The sequence below is a fragment of the Lissotriton vulgaris genome, chromosome 6 (assembly GCF_964263255.1).
Source record: "Lissotriton vulgaris chromosome 6, aLisVul1.2, whole genome shotgun sequence".
NCBI lineage: Eukaryota > Metazoa > Chordata > Amphibia > Caudata > Salamandridae > Lissotriton > Lissotriton vulgaris.
In genome coordinates, this window is record NC_141694.1 from 1,508,721,882 (window position 1) to 1,508,742,116 (window position 20,235).

The window sequence follows — 20,235 nt, forward strand, 5'->3', positions numbered from 1 at the left end:
CAGACGCACAAGGTTTCCGGCAATTGGGTTGGACAGCAACAATATTTGTGTTTGGAAGTTTCAAGATTGGCCTCAGCCAGGATCTGGATGAGACCCATAAAGCCCATATCTTTAGAAAAAGATTTTAAAAACTTCACAAAATCTTCGCCTAACATTTAAATAAGGCACTGGGCAAAAGGTTAACGTGGGGTGAGAAGTCCGCTTCAAAGGCTACCACGCATAGCTCTCCTAGGACCTAGTGTCAAGAACCCTGCAACACACAATAGCTCTGTAGCTCTACTAGCTACGTGCAATGATCTTATGTGTGGGGGTAACCTTTCAAACATATTTAGACAGAAGAAAGGATATGTGTTGTTACCACATAACAAAATGATTGACTCCGTTATGGTGACTGGAAAAGGGGCGCCGCTAATAGACCCTAGGAGCTGGATTTTTGGTTTTAACAACATTCAAACAGCACCACGTTCCTTCAAATATGTGAAAGGCAGTGAAGACCTTTGGGAGGTATGCAGATTTATCTTAAAGTTTGAAATAGAGTAGAGAATAGTCTTGTCAGAGCCCAGGATAAGGGCAAATGAGGACATGTAAAAGTTGAATACCGTGAAAGACAAGCCTTCAGGTACTCCACACAAGAGGTAGGTAAAACTGGAGCGGTAACAAAATCCAGGCCTATGGGTATCCTTGATGGTTTGTGTTTAGTACCTCTTCCCTGATATTCATTAACATTGTCTCGGTGCCTCAGCAGGGACTGGAGCATGAATGGTAGCCACTTAGAAAGCCCTTGGTCCACATAGGAGAGAATAGTTATTGGGTGCCCACGGTTTGTAATGAGGTTGCGATTCAAGGGAGGCGTGAGATCAATTCATCATAGGTTTGATTGTCAGAATGAATGGAGGGTAGAATCCCTTAATAAAACAGATGCTTAGGGAAACAGCTGGACAATAATGGAAGGACAGAGTAGCGGATTTAATGCAGATCTGATCTATAGTATGCAGCACACCACGTATTCAGTCCTTTTGACCTCTTACTTGATAAACTACCCCAGACAATACAAAAGTACTGCGAAAGCAGTAGGGGAAGGAAGGAACGCAAAATACTCTGGTAGATCAAGACTGCAGAATCACTTACAAGGAACTCTCAAATGGATCAAAAAAAGCAGGGGACATAATATAATAATAGAACCAGACGGAGTCATTTTCACTGGGGAGATCCAGTGCCTTTGCAGACATTAGATCATAAGCTCCTATTACAACTTCATGAAACCTTTCAGGCACTTGAGCTGATTATAAAGGTTTCTCGAAGAACAAACAAAGCATAATCCACAAATCCACGTGTGACTTGTCAATTTATGAAAAAGACAGATTTAACAGGTGCAAGAAAATGGTCCTATAGCCAGTAAACCATTGGATACTGATAACCTTTTCCCAGATCAAAATCAGAAGCATGTTTTAGCCTGACGAACACTCCCTCCTTATCAGAGTACAAAACAAGATTTGTTCCATCTATTAAGAACAATGGACTCAGTCTTCTCACATCCTGGATATAATACTTTGATTGAACAAACTTTACAACTCAAATCACATAGAGGGGTACCTAAGGGACCTTACACGATTCCTTAAGATCTAAAAGCTGAAATTAAATATTGAATCAAGGAATGTGGTTCTTAGGCATAATTAAACACTCTAGAAGTGACTGATCGTTCCAAGCCACACTGATCACTAGGTTTTTGGTAATTCAAAAATGTAAATCAAACATTCAGCTTATGCTTATGACCAATACCAGAGATGACCTGATTGAATGAAAATCCCAAGATGGGGTCAAAGCAAAACCTTTCTGTCTTAAGCGACACAAAATTGATGTGAGCAAGTTCAATCAGATCGCAGCTATGTTCAAACTGGATTTCTCCAAAGACACAAAAGGTTGTTGTCAAATCTGATCTAGACTACAGACGTGCTCATTATTCATGACTGCCAAGTAAATCCATTCGGCCCTTCTATCTGAAAATACAGCACTACCCATGTCCTGTCAATGTACAGTACACTATAACTATCAACAACTCTAGTTGTTACAAAATGGCTTTTTATCATGGGCCACATGTTGTGCCAGAATATTTTAAACTTTTTATCCTTGAACAATTCCAGATAAAAAGGTTGCACTAGTGCGTTAAGTATTAGCTTGATGCAGTCTCGGATACAAATGCATGGCACGACAGTACAATGTTTAAATTAAGTGTGACTAATATCACTTAAAGGAGTCACGACAATTTAAAAATCTATTCCAGTGTAAATCAAATGGATATTTTACCACTTAATGAAAAAAATATTAAATTACCTCTCCTTTAATGCCCTTCTCCTTCAATGCCTCAATATCATCTCGAGTCAGCTTCTGAGACTTTCCATCATCTACAATGTTTCGATTGTCTGCACCAGCTTCCACGGTTTCTAAAAGATGGCAAAGAGGATCATTAAAATGTTTTTAAACAATGCTATGTTGCCATTTAGAACAGCCAGCCCAATGGAAGGGCAGGTAGACTTTGCATTACCAATCCACAACATTGATGGATTTAGCTATTGCTCTGAAAAGAATTGATCTCGTCAGGTTCCACCTCCTTGACCTGTGACTAAGTTTGTATGGTCATATAGGTATGTATTTGCCAATAGAATAATATTTCCTTCAATATAATGCCAAAATCTCAAGCGCTAACAAATGCTTCCAATAAGTTGCGTACAAATTCTTGTGATAACCCAGTTTATAAGATATGAACCCAGGCAGAAATATCTACATTTTCTGTATGTGATGTTTTTCCAATTGTGACTTGAAGGTAATTTTTGGGTACACTGCGGGAACAAGTTCATGAAGATGTCTGAGCTCCAGGATTCTTTGCACAGCAGGCAGGGGTGTTTGTAAGTTATTACTGGCACAACTGGAAGTTAGTAGAGTATTTATAAGGTTCGTTCGTCCCTATCTAATAAAAAAAAAACATTCTTTACATAGCTCTTCATGTAATAACAGAATAGGTGTTTATTTAAACAATGTTGAGGTAGTGTGTTAACTGACAGGGAGATCCTGGTGAGCCACCATTTTATTACTGAAACAGCCAGTGTTTATAGAAATTTCCACAGACCGAGTGAGTCTGGATCTGTGCAAGATTAGGCCAACACAAACAGTGTTTAACGGCATGAAAAGTGAACAATATAACTCAACGAAGGCTTTCCTGCAATTTGAAACATTTCCAGCTTCTCAAGACAAAGCAATTAGTAAAATACTTAACTTTAGCCCTGCACAGTGACATAAAGAGAGCAATGTATGGCCACAGCAGACACCTCAAAACAAGAAATATTTCCATGTTCAGCAAAGGAGGTATATATATTCTTGGTGTTGAGGAGTGTGAATGGAGTCACAAAACTCAAATTTACATCTGCATTTTCCACATCATGGGGAGTGTTGAGTTTTTTTTGTTCATCTTTCACATTACCCTACTGTGTTTGAATTGAAGTTGTTTTATTTGTTTCTTGGAGAACTATGTAAAGGTAATATACTAAAAGGTAAAATCTTAACGTTATAACTTCTTTAATACAAGTATATTTTAGGCAGCACGAGCCATGCTAAATTAGGAGTTATCTTACATAAAAAGGAAAAGTGTGAAGTTTGAATGCCTGATGGCACACAGAATCCCTGGACTGTGTATGTACCCTGGTGAACACATTGCACAGTAAGGTTCTTGAACCGTTCAAACACATCTTAAATAGTAGGTGAGATTTCGGTCAGTTTCAGATGCTGGAGGACGGCGCCGATCACGATTCATCATTAACCTAGAGGTTTGATTATAATGTGGGGTCAAAGATTAAAGAGGTGGAAAATGTGAAAAAGAGATGGTTGGGCAGTCATTTTTATTTTTGGATTCTGTTCACTTTACCAATAGCATACATTTTCCATTCCTACCCAGTGTCGAATGAGTATTAGGCAATCCTAGATTGTGAAAGGCAGCGAGCCTTCTAAGACCCTCAATGATGCCCGGTGCAGGGTTCCACCTCTAATTCACTTAGGGTTCACTATCAAAATAATGAGGCAGGCGCTGGCAACTGGAAGACAAGAAAAAGGTTTATTTCTCATGAGGAGATCACGTAAACTACAGACACCGGGATGTCTGAGGCAGGTGCTCTGCTGATAACTCCTTTGGCTCTTCCTTTTATACAGGTTTTACACAATGCATTTGTTTCATCAACATGGTTACACAAGCTTTGAGTCCCTGCCCCGGGCAGGTTGCCACACAAGCTCAACAGTAACTCTCTTCCCACCCAGGTCAAACAGACAATCTTATCTTGCAGCTGGACCTTGCTTCAGGGTCTAAATCATGCGAGACCGGCCAGATCTAAGAGTCCGTTCTGTTGATAAAAACAGGTCCCATTGTTGGTAAAAACAAGTCTTGCTGTTTGCAGTGCAATAAATCATGTTTGCATGAGTCTTTTTGGTATTTCGAACCGGTTTGTGTAACTAGGTGCAGTGAGAGGTAGAGTGTCCAAGGGTTTGCCTGTAAACAGAGATGAGAGGAAATACAAGTTTGTGACAGCAAGTGGCGCCAAGGTTTGTTGTGGCAATAGAGTTTATAGCCTCCAGCACACATACCAGGTCGGTCAGAGGGATGCTAGTAGGGGCAGGGTGAAACAAAGGTGACCAACAGAGTACAAAATGGCTGCGATAGATTACAATGACTGCAGCTTATGTGCACATAGAAATTTCCACCAGACAAGATGGCGCAGGTAATGTTCACGATTGTCATTTTGCTTTTAACACAATGTTTCCAAGAGCAATGTGGTTTCCAATTAAATTCTGACAAGCGAGATGAATCCTAGTAATCTGTACCACTGGAAGAGAGGGGTCATGCAGTGAGGGCCCAGCCCTTTTAATGCTTTGAAAACTACACAGAGTGTCTTAAAAGCTATTCTTTTGCGTACTGGCAACCAGTGTAGCTTTACCAGATCTTGTGCTACCGAAGAAAATTTGGGTGTGCCCGTGATGAGGCGGGCAGCCGCGTTTTGTAAAATTTGAAGTTTGTTCAGCAGCCCCTGTTGGGCATTTAAGAGCAGGCTATTACAGTAGTCTAGCCGAGACATTACTAGTCCCGTTACCACTGTCTTTCTATGTTCGTCGGGGAGAAAAGGCAAAACTTTTCGTATTGTTTTTAAGACCTAGTGGATGGATGAGGACAGGGCGTTAACTTGAGGTCTAAAGGAGAGAGCGTCGTCCATCAGAACCCCCAGGTTTTTGACCTTAGTGACTGGAGAGGGGACTGTCCCCATTTCCTCAGGCCACCATCTTGGGGACCAAAAATTGTCTTTGGCCCCGAACAGCAGGACTTCAGTTTTTGTAGAATTCAATTTAAGACAGTTTTCTGCCATCCAGTTGCTGACCTCACGCATACAGTTCTTAAACCTGACGGCTGTGTCTTCCACTCCACCCGGTAGCAGCGACACTACCATCTGCGTTTCGTCTGCTTATGATTGAAAGTAAATTGAAGCCGTACACATTAAAAAGAGTCGGACTCAAGGAAGAACCCTGAGGGACTCCACAGGGGAGTGCAAAAGGGGCAGATTCCAAGTCTCCCAGTGCCACCACCTGAGTCCTGCTGGAGAGAAAGGTCTGCAAGATCTTAAGGGCCTTACCTTGAATTCCGCAGGCCCCAAACCGGTCCACCAACATCCTGTGGTGGACCGTATCGAAGGCCGCGGACAGGTCCAACAGGATCAGGGCGGCTCTGCCTCCTGCATCCTTCTCTTGTCTTATACCTTCGGCGGATTTTATCAGAGCTGATTCTGTACTGTGTCCTGTCCGGAATCCATGCTGAGACGGATCCAGACATTGCTGCAGCAAAGTAAAATACATAGAATAATAAATGTTACTACCTGCCAAGGCGCCCACATGGTAATTCAGGCGATGAGTAAAGACAGAGGAAAGCCTTACTGGAGGCTGCATGTAGGTTCAGGAGGATTATGGAAGGTGTTCTGTATTAAAGGTCAACAACAGATGTGTCTGAGCTATTCCTTCAGTTTCTTACAGGTCCCTGCACTGTCAGGCACAGGTTAACACTTACTTATCAACAAAGGTCATCAACAGGTAATTGCATTGCTGAACTACAAGTGACAACAAACACACATATATTGTACTTAAGTACTGCAAGGAGGACATGTCTCTGCAGCGGTTGGTTGCAGGATCTGATGTCCCTCTGTAAGGTCCAGATTTTGAGTCCCATAGGAAAGCACAGTGCTAAATGCACCAACCTGACTCGTTTGAAAAATGTAGGAAACTGAATGCCGTACGGTTGATGGGAACATGACTGGAAGAGCAGTACATGGATAGATTATTTTGGAAGAGAGTAGAAGCTTCAACAGATAGCAAAATCTTGTTTTCCTTAGACGCCACACTCCTGTGAAAATTCCCCTCTTCTAAAACAGTTAAAGAAGATAATCCAGAAATTGGGCTGAAAATAGTATCTTCAAAAGGGGATCAAAATGCAATAATTTTAACTGTGCAATTGTTATTCCGACCCCCCCCCCCCCCCCACCGAGGATGAGTCTGCCTCTCCTGCCGCTTTCTTTTGTTGGCTCTCCAACAACCTACGTAGGTTTCTCCAGAAAGGAAGCAAAAGTCAAAATAAGTGCTGTTAGAAATGGGATCCCTGGCTGGCCAGGGCTTGCGCCAAAGTCAGTCAGAGATCACCACTCCTAAGTCAGGGCAAGGGAGTTACCTGCTCACCCTCTAGGTAACGTGGCGCGAGCAGCAAGGCTAAACTTGGAGGCGATATGAGTTAAGTATTTGCACACGCACCCCAGCAACAACACCCAAGGCCCACCACAAAGGAAACTCCACAAAAGGTTATATATAAAAATAGCCTTTGTATTACACCAAAACACATTAGATAAAAACACACTTTACAATGTGCCAACAGGCACGGGCAGAATTTACAGGGGATATGTACAAGACAGGGCCACCTGGACCACTGTCAGGCATCAGCACTTTTAGAACTTAGAATACAATACTTGTAGGCCTAGAACTTAGAACATAGAGCCTAACGGACAGTACCTCCCGTCCTGGTTGCGGGATAATGCGAGTGATCTCCTTAGCAAACTTGAGCGGGCGGCCGGCTAGCTACAAGCGTTTCTCTGGGGCGACCAATGTGTGCGGCTCAGAAGAGGAGGGGAAGGCAGGATGCGGGCGACCCAGCGAAGCGGTGCGGCTCAGGGGAGAGCGGCGCTGCTCGAGGCTTGGACGGGCTGCCGTGCACGAGCTGCCGAGGGGAATGAGCGAGGCACACTTCAGCGAGGCTCCAGGAGCCCAAGGGAGATCAGACAAGTCCCAGCAATTTGTCAGGGAAGGCACAATAGAGTCCACTGGTCCTGGGACTCTGGTCAGGGGGCGAGCTCAGTATCAAGCCCTTGGAATATCACTTAGAACATAACAGAGAATCACTGTAGCACAAAATAGCACACAACCAGTAACTACTGGTAATCAGGTAAATACCACCTATACAATCCTAACCACCTTAGGAACAGGTCACGCAGGGAACCAGGACCTCACTAGCACCACCTGTACTAGCAAGAACAACCACCTAAGTATCACTATACAAATAGGGGCATAGGCACATTACACATGATGCATCACAACACATTCAGAGGTGTAGGGGAGGAAAACACATGATGCAGAAACCTACATTCAGCGGTGTAAGGAACACATGACACATCAACACACGTTCAGCTGTGTAAGGAACAAGGCACATGATGCATCAACAACACATTCAGAGGTGCAGCAAAGAACACTTCACAGAAATCACATTATAACAGAACTTACATCAAAAGTCCAGGGTCCAGGTTGCGCCACTGCGCCAAAACCTAAACGTGGCAGCTGCCCACAAAGTGCTGGGCAGCTGTAGATGATGATGCGGGGCATCGTGGGAGCCTCTCAGGCTCCAAGGAATAAATATGCAAAGGGAGAACCTCTCTGGACTCTCAAAACAAAGGTCTGGCACTTAAGCCTCTCTGGGCTCGTAAGACAGGAATGCCCCCTGAGCCTCTCGGGCTCTCCAGGAACTGCAGCCAACGTTGGAGCCTCTCAGGGCTCGAGAACAAGGTGGGGGGCAAGCGGAGTCCCTCTCGGGGGACTCAGCATCACTGGAGGTAGGCGGAGCCCCTCTCGGGCGACTCGGAATCACTTGAGGTCTCACGGGCCGCTCAGCACAACGATACTCGCTCTGGAGGGGAGGGGCGGGCACCGGAAATGTGACCAGACGCCCCTCCTCTCCCTCAACACACTCACCGGTTCTGGCGGTGCTCGGCGGCGGTTCTGCCTCTCGGGCGGCGGTAGCGCTTTGCGGGGCTCTCTCACCACATGAGAGCCCCACCTTCCCCATGCGCCCGGCCGCTCTTCACCCGGTCCCCCATCTCGGGACCGGGACTCAATCAGGAGCCTTCGTGGCTCCTCGGGCAGTAGTTTCTCTCTCTCGCCGCGATGGGGCGGGACTTCTGGTTGGGGCCGCGCTGGGATTGGCTGCCCAACCGCTTCCGGGCCGTCGCAGGCAGCGCGGCGGCCCGGCGGGGACTTGAACAAACTCCTGGGCTGCGGCGGTGAATTAGAGGCGCACGAGGGGTGGGCTCCCTCCCTAATTTAAATATGCCGCGAGGAAGGCACTCGCTCAGATGCGATCTGGGGGCAAATGCCGGGTGCGCTCCGGCTATGAACAAAACAGCGCTCCCAGGGGCTAGGTCAGCAATACGGCACTCCCAGCGCTAGGGCAGATGGAAAGCGCTATAAGTGAAAATGGAGCGCTCCCAGCGCTTACAAGCAGGATAAAGCGCTCCCAAGCGCTAGGACAGAAATACAGTGCTCCCAGGCGCTAGGAAGGCACAGAAAGCAACCAAGTCCTTCAGGTAATCCAGCATCTCAGCAGTCCAGGGGCTGGGCAGGGCTCAGGGAGGCAAGCCTTCCCCTGAGCCCAAGCAGCAGCATGCCCCTGGTAGATTCAAGTTGGGAACAAGAACATTTTCATGGGGTCACAGCCCCTCTTTTATACACCTTTTCTTTTGTCTGTAAGTGCAGGGTGGGGGCAGAACCAGTCGCAGCTGATCTGTGAGCACTGTTGATGGCTCAACCACCCCTTTCATTCATCAGGCAGGCTAGGGTCATCAGTCGCACCACAGGGGGCAGAGCAAGCATTGTGTGGGGGAAACCCAGCCTCATTCAGGACACAGGCGCAGCCCCTCCCTCACATCAGCATGCTAATCTCTCCATTCACCACCGGGGCAGACCCACACAGACTTCCTGGAGCCTGGCATCCCAGCGAGCTCCAGCCAATCACACGCCAGGCATATTTTACACTAATATGCCAACTCCTAGAAGTGGCGCTTCTGCACAAGACACATACACGCCGCACATACCATTGCGCAGCATTCACTCTCACGAGTTTGTACATACCAAACTTGAGCATGCACGCCAGGGACACAGACACTCCCCATGCATTCCTATCTCAACACACGCACTCAGGGAGCGCACGCACTTTACACTGCGCCACAGTGTCAAAGTGCGCAAAGACCAGAAGTCACTAGGCAAAAAGTTAAGGGGTGAACCTGCCAGAAGGGCCAAGTCCAACAAGTGCGATATAGCATCCTCATGCTTAGGCAGCAAGCTAAATCTAAAATCGCTGGTAAGGCTACTCTGGAAACACAGGGGTAGTGAAAAACCAGACCTCCGATAACCTTTGATTGAAATAGGGGTGAAAGGCTGTTAGCATACCTGGGACAGACTCAGGCATGTTTCTCTGTATGCGTTTGTGGTCATTAGGAGTTTTAGCTCCCAGCACAGGAAATAGCCAGGTGGAACCCAGATTACCTGCTCTTTTCACCATGGTTATTCTGATTCCAGAGACTTTTTCCATTCTTTTACAAGATTTGAGCAGGTGTTCAATGGGAGCGTGGAGGTGTCGCCAAATGAATGAACAATTTAATATTCCACAGTGAAGTGGTGGTGTTGTAATCCCCCATTATACAGTGGCTTTCGATATAGTTATGTACAACCTTCTTGTACATTAGTGAAAGGTTGTTTAGAAATGATTAATTTATCCTACTCTCCTGGCTGCAAAGAAGGCAGTCTTCTACATGCCAAACCTAACTGAATTATGTATTGTTTGATAAATGCATTCAATTACAAGGATGAGATTGCTTTAGTAACTGAAAGGAACAAAACCAGCCACCTATGCACAAACTCTTTCATAGTCCTTTGCTTAAGGAGACACAGAAATTCTGGAACGCTCCTGTATCTTTAATCTGTCACAAATTGGAGCTTTCTTTTAAGTTTATAGGCTTCCATCCCTTCTACTACTAATATTGTGAAATTACTGATTGTGTTGTCTCGTTGACGCTACCTCATAACTATTTTGCAGAACAGATGGAATACCAAAATAATAATATTTTGGTGGATATCTTTTTCCCAAAGCTCGCCAAGAATCTGCTGTATTCATTTCAGCACTGCTACTTTAGAAATTGGATCTTCTACCTTTACCTGAATTACCAATCCCAGCAAAGTGGAGTACTCCCGTTTCTCTACCCCAGTCATCTCTAAAAGATCTTACCAACTGCTGTATGCACCACAGGCATTTTCTGTGATCTTCACATCAGGTTATTAAACAGCAAGGAGAGCGCCGCTTTTATTCCAACATAGGTTGTTAGACTGAATAACATTTAATTAAATAATAGTAACAGCACTTAGAAATGGGTGAAGTGTCATCTGAATTGCTAAATAAAAAACAGGTCACAACGTTACCATTAATGAAGGTAATCATATCTGCAAAGTCAAACACTGACAAAACAGCATTTGTATGAAATAAAGCAACACCCCAGGGCTACAGGGTAACCTTTATACAGGACACAGAAAAACATTTCAAATTGATAGCGCCTTTCAAAGCGGTTATTGATGGTAAGACATGAATATATCCTTATCCAGGTTATTCCTTTATCTCATACATCTCCCGAACAATTCTCCAAAATCTTACCTGTTGAAGTGTCCTCAATTTTCGTCATAGGCAGAAGCTTCCCACCACCAGCGATCTCGAATGTTGTTCCATAACATTGACCAATAGCATTGTCCAAAAAAATCCATTGTTTTCCAAAAATGACTTTTCTATAGGAGAGAAACATGTATTAAATGCACCCGGTCAATACTTTGGTCATCAAATCTTCCTGCATGAAAAACAAATTGCCGATCAGCGTGCAGTAGTTCTTATACAGCCCAAGACCTGGGCTTCCCCAATCAGATTGTGCACTAGTTCTCCACCTGGACTGTACAGGACAATGTGAACAGCAAACTAATGAAAATTGGAAACCACACAAATGAACTCTGGCATCCAGTCTTAACGCCAACATTATTCCTAGGACCCCTCTTCGAACAATCATTAGACTTTGGAAGCATCATATAGCAGTAATTTAATACACAATAACCATAAATGAAATTACCACCATAGAAATGTCTAACAACAAATTCAATAAAGCACTGGGCAATCTCATATTTGCAGATTTCCATACGGCTGTATCCTCCTCTTAAATCCTTGGGTTTGACCATGGATCACCCAAGCCAGCCAAGTCGAGTCAATGATTTATTATGCGATTATTTAAAATGCTATAAGTAGCATAATTAGCACAGTCACTACAATGATATCACTGTCAAAACAAGGCCCATTAAAATAATAACATTTCCTAGATCAAGAAATATCTCTCGGACTTGAGAGGAGCAGATACACCGCCATTTTGATGGCTGCCACTCTGCCCAGCCAAGAAAAGCATAGATCTTTGCTGATTAGATGTGTTAAGCTCCCGTAATCCCTAGATATGTGATTTGGAGCCAACTGGATTGTTAAGCAGGCACGTAACGCATGTTCCAAAGTGGGTTGCGTGGATAGACTGAGTATCTTGAGGTGTCACAGAGCAGCCAAAGGGCCCAGGAGGCAGCCCTTGTTGATTCTCTGCATCTGGTAACCTCTCAGGGCTACAAAGCGCATTGACTAGTCTTGCAGCGCGGGTGTCACAGAGCCTGTGTGGTCATTGGGGACTATAAAGGGCCCCAGGAGTCAGCCCTTATTGATCTTCTGCACCTGGCAAACTCTAGGCGCTACAAAGCGCATAGCCTAGTCCCACAGTGCGGGATGCGCGAGGGCCGCGCTCAGGCAAACTCCAGCCAATCCGCAGCCATCGGTCTACTCCTTTGAATCCTTCGAGGTAAAGAGCATGATTGAGGCCTGCATGGATAAAATGATGGCTCTTTTGCAGATGGAATATTCACCTATATTCCTTTAGATAGACGCTATTGAGCAATCAATGACAAACTTGAAATGCATGTGGGACTTACCTGCTCAGTGCCCTGAAAAAACCCTTGCTGCAAGGCTAAACCAGATGGCAAACCCTGCAATATACCATAGCAAGTCTCAGAGGCTTCTACCTGGCCCTGCGGAATACACAACACCTAGATCCTTGCCTGACTTGCGAAGGCCGGATCCCAATAGCTTGGACCACAAGGAAAATAGAGTAAGTTGTGGCCCCAAGCTTAAAAACGAAGTCAGAAATTAGGCTGCTGCTGAACAGTGTTGGCCAGAGACACCGCTCTAAATTTGTAATGCTGTCCGTCATGGATTTTTCCCCCAAAGTCATGTCCATCAGTGGTGGTTCTTTCTGGTGTACCTCCAATGAGAAGGGAACAAAGAGTCCCAGGTGGAATTATTTCAAATCTGCGGTGTTGACAAGGGGAATGGATGCAAGGATAGGATTATGAAAGGCTTGGTCCCATTTAACATTGTTAGTGGAGGGGGTGTGAGTGCGAAAAGGGTTATCCCAACCCTACTACTAAAATGATATCTTGGAATGCAGCAGGGCTTTCATCTAAGTTGCCTTGCCTTGAGCAGAGCACCCTTATATATGTACACGAAGTATGTTTGTTCCAAGAAACCTAGTCGAACAGTCCTTTGTATCGCACAGCAAAGAGGCAATTACATCAGGGAGAGGTAGGCTGATGGAGAGCTTGACGACTTGGGTCAAAACAACCCTATCATGTAGTGTTGAGAAAGAAGATTTGGATTGGCCAGATTTGATGTGCATTGCTTTGATCTCACCAGGCATGGTCACACATTATATTTATAATGTCTACTGCAGGCCAACAGCAAATAAAGTGTAATTAAGTGTAATCCATATGTTGTCCTCCCATCAGACTAAACTAGCAGTAGAGTCTGTTAAGATTATAGCGGGGGATTTTAATTGCCACTTTGAACCTCAACGCTCATGTAGGGTTCCAAACAGTTGAGGAAGACAGTCTATGGTTTACACTTGCTGTAATGATGCGATCCCCATAAAACAAACGGTTGTCTCGCCAACCACACTCTGTTGTGCTAAGATAAGAGTTGAGAGCAAGGAATGGCAGGTCACGGTCAGACAAAGATGGGAAACGCTCGTTCAACTGACCCCAGAATGTAAGAGTTAGATGGAACGACATAGGGGATCTGACAGAAAAGATAAAGATTAATCAAGGAGTCAGACAAGGGTCCGTTCTCTCTCACATCACTTTTTAGTTTATACATGAATGGTGCAGTGAGGAAGTTGAAAGAATGTATGAATGATGCCCCCAAACTAGCTGGGGTACCCACCCCCTATCTTGATGTTGGCAGACAATACCTTGCTGATTTCTCGTACACCTATGGGTCTGAAAACAGAATTGAACGCTTGTATTAGTTTTTGCAAGGAAAGAGGACTCGAATGAAACCCTTTAAAAATCCAAGGTAATGTTTTTAAACCAACACATAAAATATAAAGGCAATATGCTAATTGAGGAACTTCCTTTAGAAAAGGTATACCATTTCGATTGTCTTGGGGTGAGACTAAGTGATAGTCAAACATGGGGTCCACAGAAGGAAAAAAGTAAAGCCATACTCCAACAGAAAGCCTCTGCAAAAACGATATATATTGAGCTGAGATATGGGGCCACACCTCATTGGTGTCATTAACCAAGATTGAAAATAAGTTTATTAAAAGGTATATTCAAACTTCCCCCCAAGCTAGTCCACTACCCCATTACAACTTGATCTAGCACTCAGTCCTATACACTTAACAATAAAAATAAAACCACTGCTATACTGGATTAGATTGCAGTCCACGCCAGAACTAGGCACCTATGGAGACTGCGTAAGAGACTTAGTTGGTCTAGATAGGTCAATACGCACCCCTCGGTTGAAGTCTATAAAAGAAACCTCACTTATAATAGGCATGGATGAATTATGGGTCTTCCCTAGAGTGGATTGTCAGGGGTGTTTCACTAAAAGTAAAACAGCTATACTGGGAAGCAGGCATGACCCTGACATTGGCAACCTATCCAGACCGTAGCCTGACAGGTCAGTTCCTAAATCACAAGTTTCTCTGAAGTTTTTTAACCGTATATGGATAGAATACATCCATTTCAGGCCAAAGGCTTATATGTTCAGTTTAAATGTGGGCTTTTACCTTTGAGAATTCACACCTCAGCATGGACCAATGCCCCCTCCCCTGTAAAATCTTGCCCCAATTGTCCGAACATTGATGAAACCAAGGCCCACTTTATGCTTTTTGTCTCTTATATAGGCCCGTGCATAAGAAATGGCTTTAAGCAGTATGCAAACTTGTGTGGTTAAGACACTATTGGGAGGCCTGGAGACTCTTCAAGAGCGATACCAGCGAACAACTAGCATTTGCGGCATCTCGGTATCGGCATTGTGCGTGGAAACTAAGAAAGAAGGTTACAGATAAAACTTAACCTTGATGGTCATCTTGAAGAGCAACATTTAACCTGGCGCCTACCAGCCGCTCCCTTTAATAAATAAAAAAAAAACAGGACACGGTCTGATGCTTATGCTTATGTCGGGGTTCATTTTTATGATCGGTTTTTAGATTGTCATATGCACAATTCTTTTTATACCCATAATATCTGATATTTTATCTTTTTAGATTGTTTTATAAGAGGTTTTACCTCTGCTTTTGAAATTATTGATATGACCAAGTTCTACTGCACTTATAACAATAAATTGCTAGTTGTGATCATTTATCTAAGGTGGTTTTATCTGAACTTCTTTAAGTGTAATAACTTTGTATGTACGATGATCCTTGGAATTGTTTATTTATGCAACTTTTTATGGCTTGGTGGCGAAATAAATGATATCTATCTACAAGTCTTATTGATTACATCGTACTTGATGTTCAACCACATCAAATTAATAGATATTGAGGTACTTACCCACCAGGATAGTGACCATAATATACTTTCCCTGGAATTGAGGAGCTTGGTATCAGTAGCTCAGCCAAACCAGAATGAGCGGCTAGATAGAAGGTTAACCTTGTCCTCTACTAGCCGAAGGGTTAAATGGAGCTTGCCATCTCGCTCCAGGGAATCATAACTCAATATCTACAGAGTTGTTGCTTATGGTATGAGGGAAATACTACCAGCAATAAGTTTTCCCAGAGTGGGTGGAGTGGTACTGTCCAATTTTAGTGAAATCCATACCAACATATCCTATAAACTGAGAGATTATTTCTTTGTTGAGGCCACTTGAATTGATAGGAGAATCAGTGCTCCTTCTTGGTATAACAACTGGTGTACTGAGGCTCAAGGGGCACTGATAGGTGCTATTAAGGCCAATGTCAGACTGCTGATCCAACAAGCAAGACAGGTCTACAGTAGCAGCTAAAAGAGGAGATTCATATACCTTCTGGAACATTATCTCCACTGGCTCTGGTGAAGGGTTTTCCCCTAGTTGAAAATCATATCACAATGTCTAAATGGGTTGCCCATTTTACTAATTTATACTCTCCAGAGGAGAATAGTGTAGGCACACTTGGTTGGCAACCTGCGACAACTTTGGCAAGCTCAGAAACCACACTGGGATTGCCTTTTCTCTTCAGTGGTCCCAAGGAAGAAATAAGCTTCAGTAGTGGGGAAATTAGGCAAGCCATAAGAACTGTGAGGCATAAAGCCCCAGGGGTAGAAAATGTACCTGGAGATCTTTTTCTAGAGGAGGTTGATGTTTGGACCCCTTATTTCACCATATTATTTAATGATACACTGAAAGGGGCTCCTATTCCCACTACTTGGGAGGGAGCTCAGATTGTTCCCATTTTTAAGTTTAGGCCTCTAAGCCTAATTGATGGTGCCAAAGGTTTTTGGGAGGTTTATTTTGAGCAAACTACAGCTGCGTCAAACATATTAACTTTCCTGCGGGCAGAATTGTGAGAGCACATTAGTATGTTACACCAGGTCTTTCGACTCCAGCTATTGTACTGGAAACTTGTACAGCTATAGGGTGCAGGTGGTGTTTCTTGATCTCAGGTCAGCATTCAACCTCGTCGTCCCCGACCTAAGTTGTGGCAAATTTTAGCTCACATTGGGGGTACGCTTTACCTTATAAAATTGATTATAAGACTCCATGACTGCAATTTTGCCCAAGTTAGGTTTGGGCAGCGGGGGGAAATCGCAGATCGAATTACGGTCTGTAGGGGAGTTAGATAGGGGTGCGTTTTTGCACGCATTTTATTCTTGCCTTTCATAAATGATCTGGTAGCTTATGTGGATCATGAGGAGTCAGACACACCCCGCAGGGACACCCTCAGGGCTCCAGCCCGGATGTATGCAGATGACACGCTGCCCCTATCCAAGTCTACCATGAGATCACGAAAAATCTTAGACAGGTTTGACAACTTTGTCAGGCAAAAAATAAGTATATTGGTTTTAACCCTTGCTGTTCCTCTAGATCTAATGCAATGTTCAGAGGGACCCCCTTGGAGCGAGTTCATGCTTTTGAATACCTGGGCATCGTTTTGAACAAGCACATCAATTGGCAGATCCATATTGCAAGGTGCAAACTTAGATTAGAGCAAACCACTGGGGGATTGGTTAAGACAAATAAGGCCTCCCAATACAGTACCAGTTTCACTGGTATTGCAGATCTATAAACATAAGGCACTTAGGTCTGCATTGCATGGCACAGAACTGTGGGGAAGTATGAGATCTCATCCCTAGATACTGTAGAAAATCACTTTATAAGGCAATTAACTGGGCGAATGATAATTACAGTTATGAATAAAATCTCCATATTTGCTGGGAGCACATCTGTTGCTACCCCCTTTCTTCACCCTGTAATCACCGAATCTCATTGTGTCACTTCAAGTCCAAGATCCACTCTACTGCCTTCATCGCCAGAAACATTCGCAACTTCCCCCTCTGGTACAATTTGGTCAACCTTTAGAAGAATCCAATCACTTCCATCCCAACTCTGCACCCAATCCATTTTTTGTAAATGTGTAATATTTTTGCATATAGCAACCCTCCTAACATTCCACGGTTCACCATCTTGCATAACAATGCTGTTGGTAAACACCTTTATGACCTTCATCACCTTGCCATAACGTTTCACCTTTTTGGAGTATACCAGGTTTCAGAATCATCACTCAATCTCCCACAACAAACATGGGTTCTTAAACATGTTATTTTACATCATACTATTCTTTAGTCTTTCTCTGCTTCTCCTTACATCCACATTAAACTACTGTCTTCTAGTACCAGATCTTTTCCTGAACCACAGTGGAAAAACGATCTCTTCCTTTAAGTAATTTGGACAGACTAACTTCCATAGCAGTATGAGGTGTAATGCGATACAGCCACAATTTTTCCATCAACACATTCCTCCACTGACAACCACCTTTACATGCCTCTACCACATAATCCTTTAAAACACGGTTGAATCCCTCTACTAATCCATTACTGCGAGGTTCATATAACAAGGTAGCGACATGGCGTATTCCATACTACTTGAGCAAACTCTACAATGCCCTCGTGATTTAAGCAAAATTCCATTATCTGTATTTAAAACATCAAGAACTCTTTCTCTATCAAAAGTCTCCTCAAAAACGAATTTACAGCTCAGGTTGGGTTAGCTCCAGCCTCTTGGCAAATTAATAATATTATAGTCTTTAAATACAAAAGTGAAACCAGAAATGTTGCCTGGATCTTATAGACCAATTTCCCTTATCAACTGTGACAGTAAAATCTATTTAAAAATACTCGCTAATCTATTATGCAAAAGTCATTGTCCGTTTAGCGGCATTTCGGCAGCATGGCTTAATACCAGAGAGAAGGACGCTAGTTCATGTTCATCAGGTGATTACGATTTTAGACTGGGCTCAAACTACAAGTTCACCACTGGGGGTGATATTACTGGACGCCGAAAAGGCGTTTAACCATGTCTCGTGGCAGTTTCAGTGGTTAGTCTTACAGTGGAAAGGGTTTGGTGACAACTTTATTCAGGCAATCAGAGCGTTTTATTGTAACCTTAGCGCTATTTTTCGAATAATGGAACAAAATTACAAGGCAATCGATACTACAAGGGGCACCAGACAAGGATGCCTGTGCTACCGCTATCATTTACCTTATATATTGATCCCTTCTTAGAGAAATTGGTGAGGAGCACCAATATTGATCCGGCTGTGCTTAATACAGTAGACTATATGGCCCTTGCATATACTGATTACATAGTGGTGGTCTGATTACAATTGTGGCACTTCCTGAGACGAAGGCTCTGGCCATTCAGTTTGCTTCATGGTCCAGATATAAACTGAACGAAATAAAGACAAAAATCCAATGCACAAAAGGACTGCAAATTAGGGATCTGCAGGTAGCCTCGGAGGCTCTTTATTTGGGAGTATAAATTACAGTCACCATGGATGAGATCTTTGGTCTGAGTTTGGCCCCGATCTTAGACAATACTAGCAGGGTGCTGGAAAGAATGGATCTTTCACATCTTTCCTTGTTTGGGAGGAGCAGCGTATTAAGGATGACCTTTTACCCAAAGTACTGTACTTTTTTACAACAATCCCTCTAGAAATTAGTTCATTTTTATAGTCTAGTTTTGAAAGGATCCGTTTTGGATTTTTATGGTATGGGGTTATGCAAATCTAGGATGGCAGCTAAGTGGACGATCTTGCCAAGACAATAGGGTGGGGGTGGGGGGGTGGGGGGGGGGGGGGGGGGGGGGCAATCCCCAGCTTCATTTTGTATTACTGGGCATGTATGCCCCAAAATATGAGTATTCTGGTTTCAGACAGTCCAGGGAAAATGAATGCAGCACAGAAGCCAATTATTTACGAGCTAGTTTTTGGGAGGGTGGCCAGAGGGTGTCTGGTTAAGAGCTTAGAACCTAGCTACTATAAAAAGACAAGATTTCAAATCCTAAAAGCAGCACATAGGGTTTGGATACAGGTGAGACTTCCCTAAACTGACTATACACCTATGACTGCACCAAATTTTCTTTCTCCAATATTTTAAGATCATGTAACATTCAGGTGGGTGCAAAGGGGGATAAAATCCCTGCAGGAAATGTATATTGATGGGCAGTTCTGCTCCTTTTTAGAACTACAGCAGATATGGATTTTTTTTAAATACTTCTAATTGCAAAGGCTCTCGTCAAGAACATGGAAGACTGAACAGTTACGAAGTTGCAATTAGTGGAGGCAAAGAAAAACAGGAGGCAAAGATTTGAGATACTAATCTAGGGAGGTTTCGATATTGGGGTGCAAAGTTCGAAATGGGAATCCAGATTAGGGTAAAAGGGGTCTTTTATGGAGGAATCATTTGAATTGGCGAATAAGGTACTCTTAACAGGTAGCTTCAGGAACCAACATTTGTCAAATTTCAATCTATATCATACACCTGTAAAAGTGGTAAACTTGTGAGGCAGGTTTGGGGGTAAGTGTAATAGATGCGGTTTACAGCGGCCAGCCAGCCAGCCTGCACATGTTTTTCTCCTGCCCAGTTTTGGTATATATTTTTTTCAGGAGATTGTCAGGTTTTTGGAGGTAGTCCTCCAGTTTTAATTACCCCCACCTTAATGATTTTGGGGGTGCTCGATAACAAAGAAGGGAATGAAGAGGTGATGGGGAGGCTCATTTTTTAGGTCTGGCAATGGCTGTAGCTCGTCTCTGTATCACTTCGCAATGGCTAAGACCCGATCCCGCATACACTGAAAATCCTGTTAAGGTTTTTCAAAGCAAACAAATTCTATATTTTTGTCAATTAAAAGGTATCATTTTGGTGCCAAAGTTACTAATGATCTTGCTATATACTCTCACAACCCTGTGAATGAGAGGAGTTGCTGTCTATTTTCTTGTGCAGAGGCACTGATGATAGCATCTA

At 43.6% G+C, this 20,235-nt stretch overlaps 1 protein-coding gene across 2 annotated transcripts in view; it reads right to left on the reverse strand.

Moving 5' to 3' along the window:
* Window positions 1–20,235, reverse strand: part of TRMT6 (tRNA methyltransferase 6 non-catalytic subunit) — a 173,979-nt gene that overhangs the window by 133,391 nt on the left and 20,353 nt on the right. For both annotated transcript variants that reach the window (XM_086927683.1, XM_086927684.1), the window contains exons 2-3: window positions 11,039–11,166; window positions 2,332–2,441 (exon numbers count right to left, since the gene is read on the reverse strand). In XM_086927683.1, the coding sequence (XP_086783809.1) occupies window positions 2,332–2,441; window positions 11,039–11,166 (238 nt within the window). The remainder of the gene's footprint in view (window positions 1–2,331; window positions 2,442–11,038; window positions 11,167–20,235) is intronic.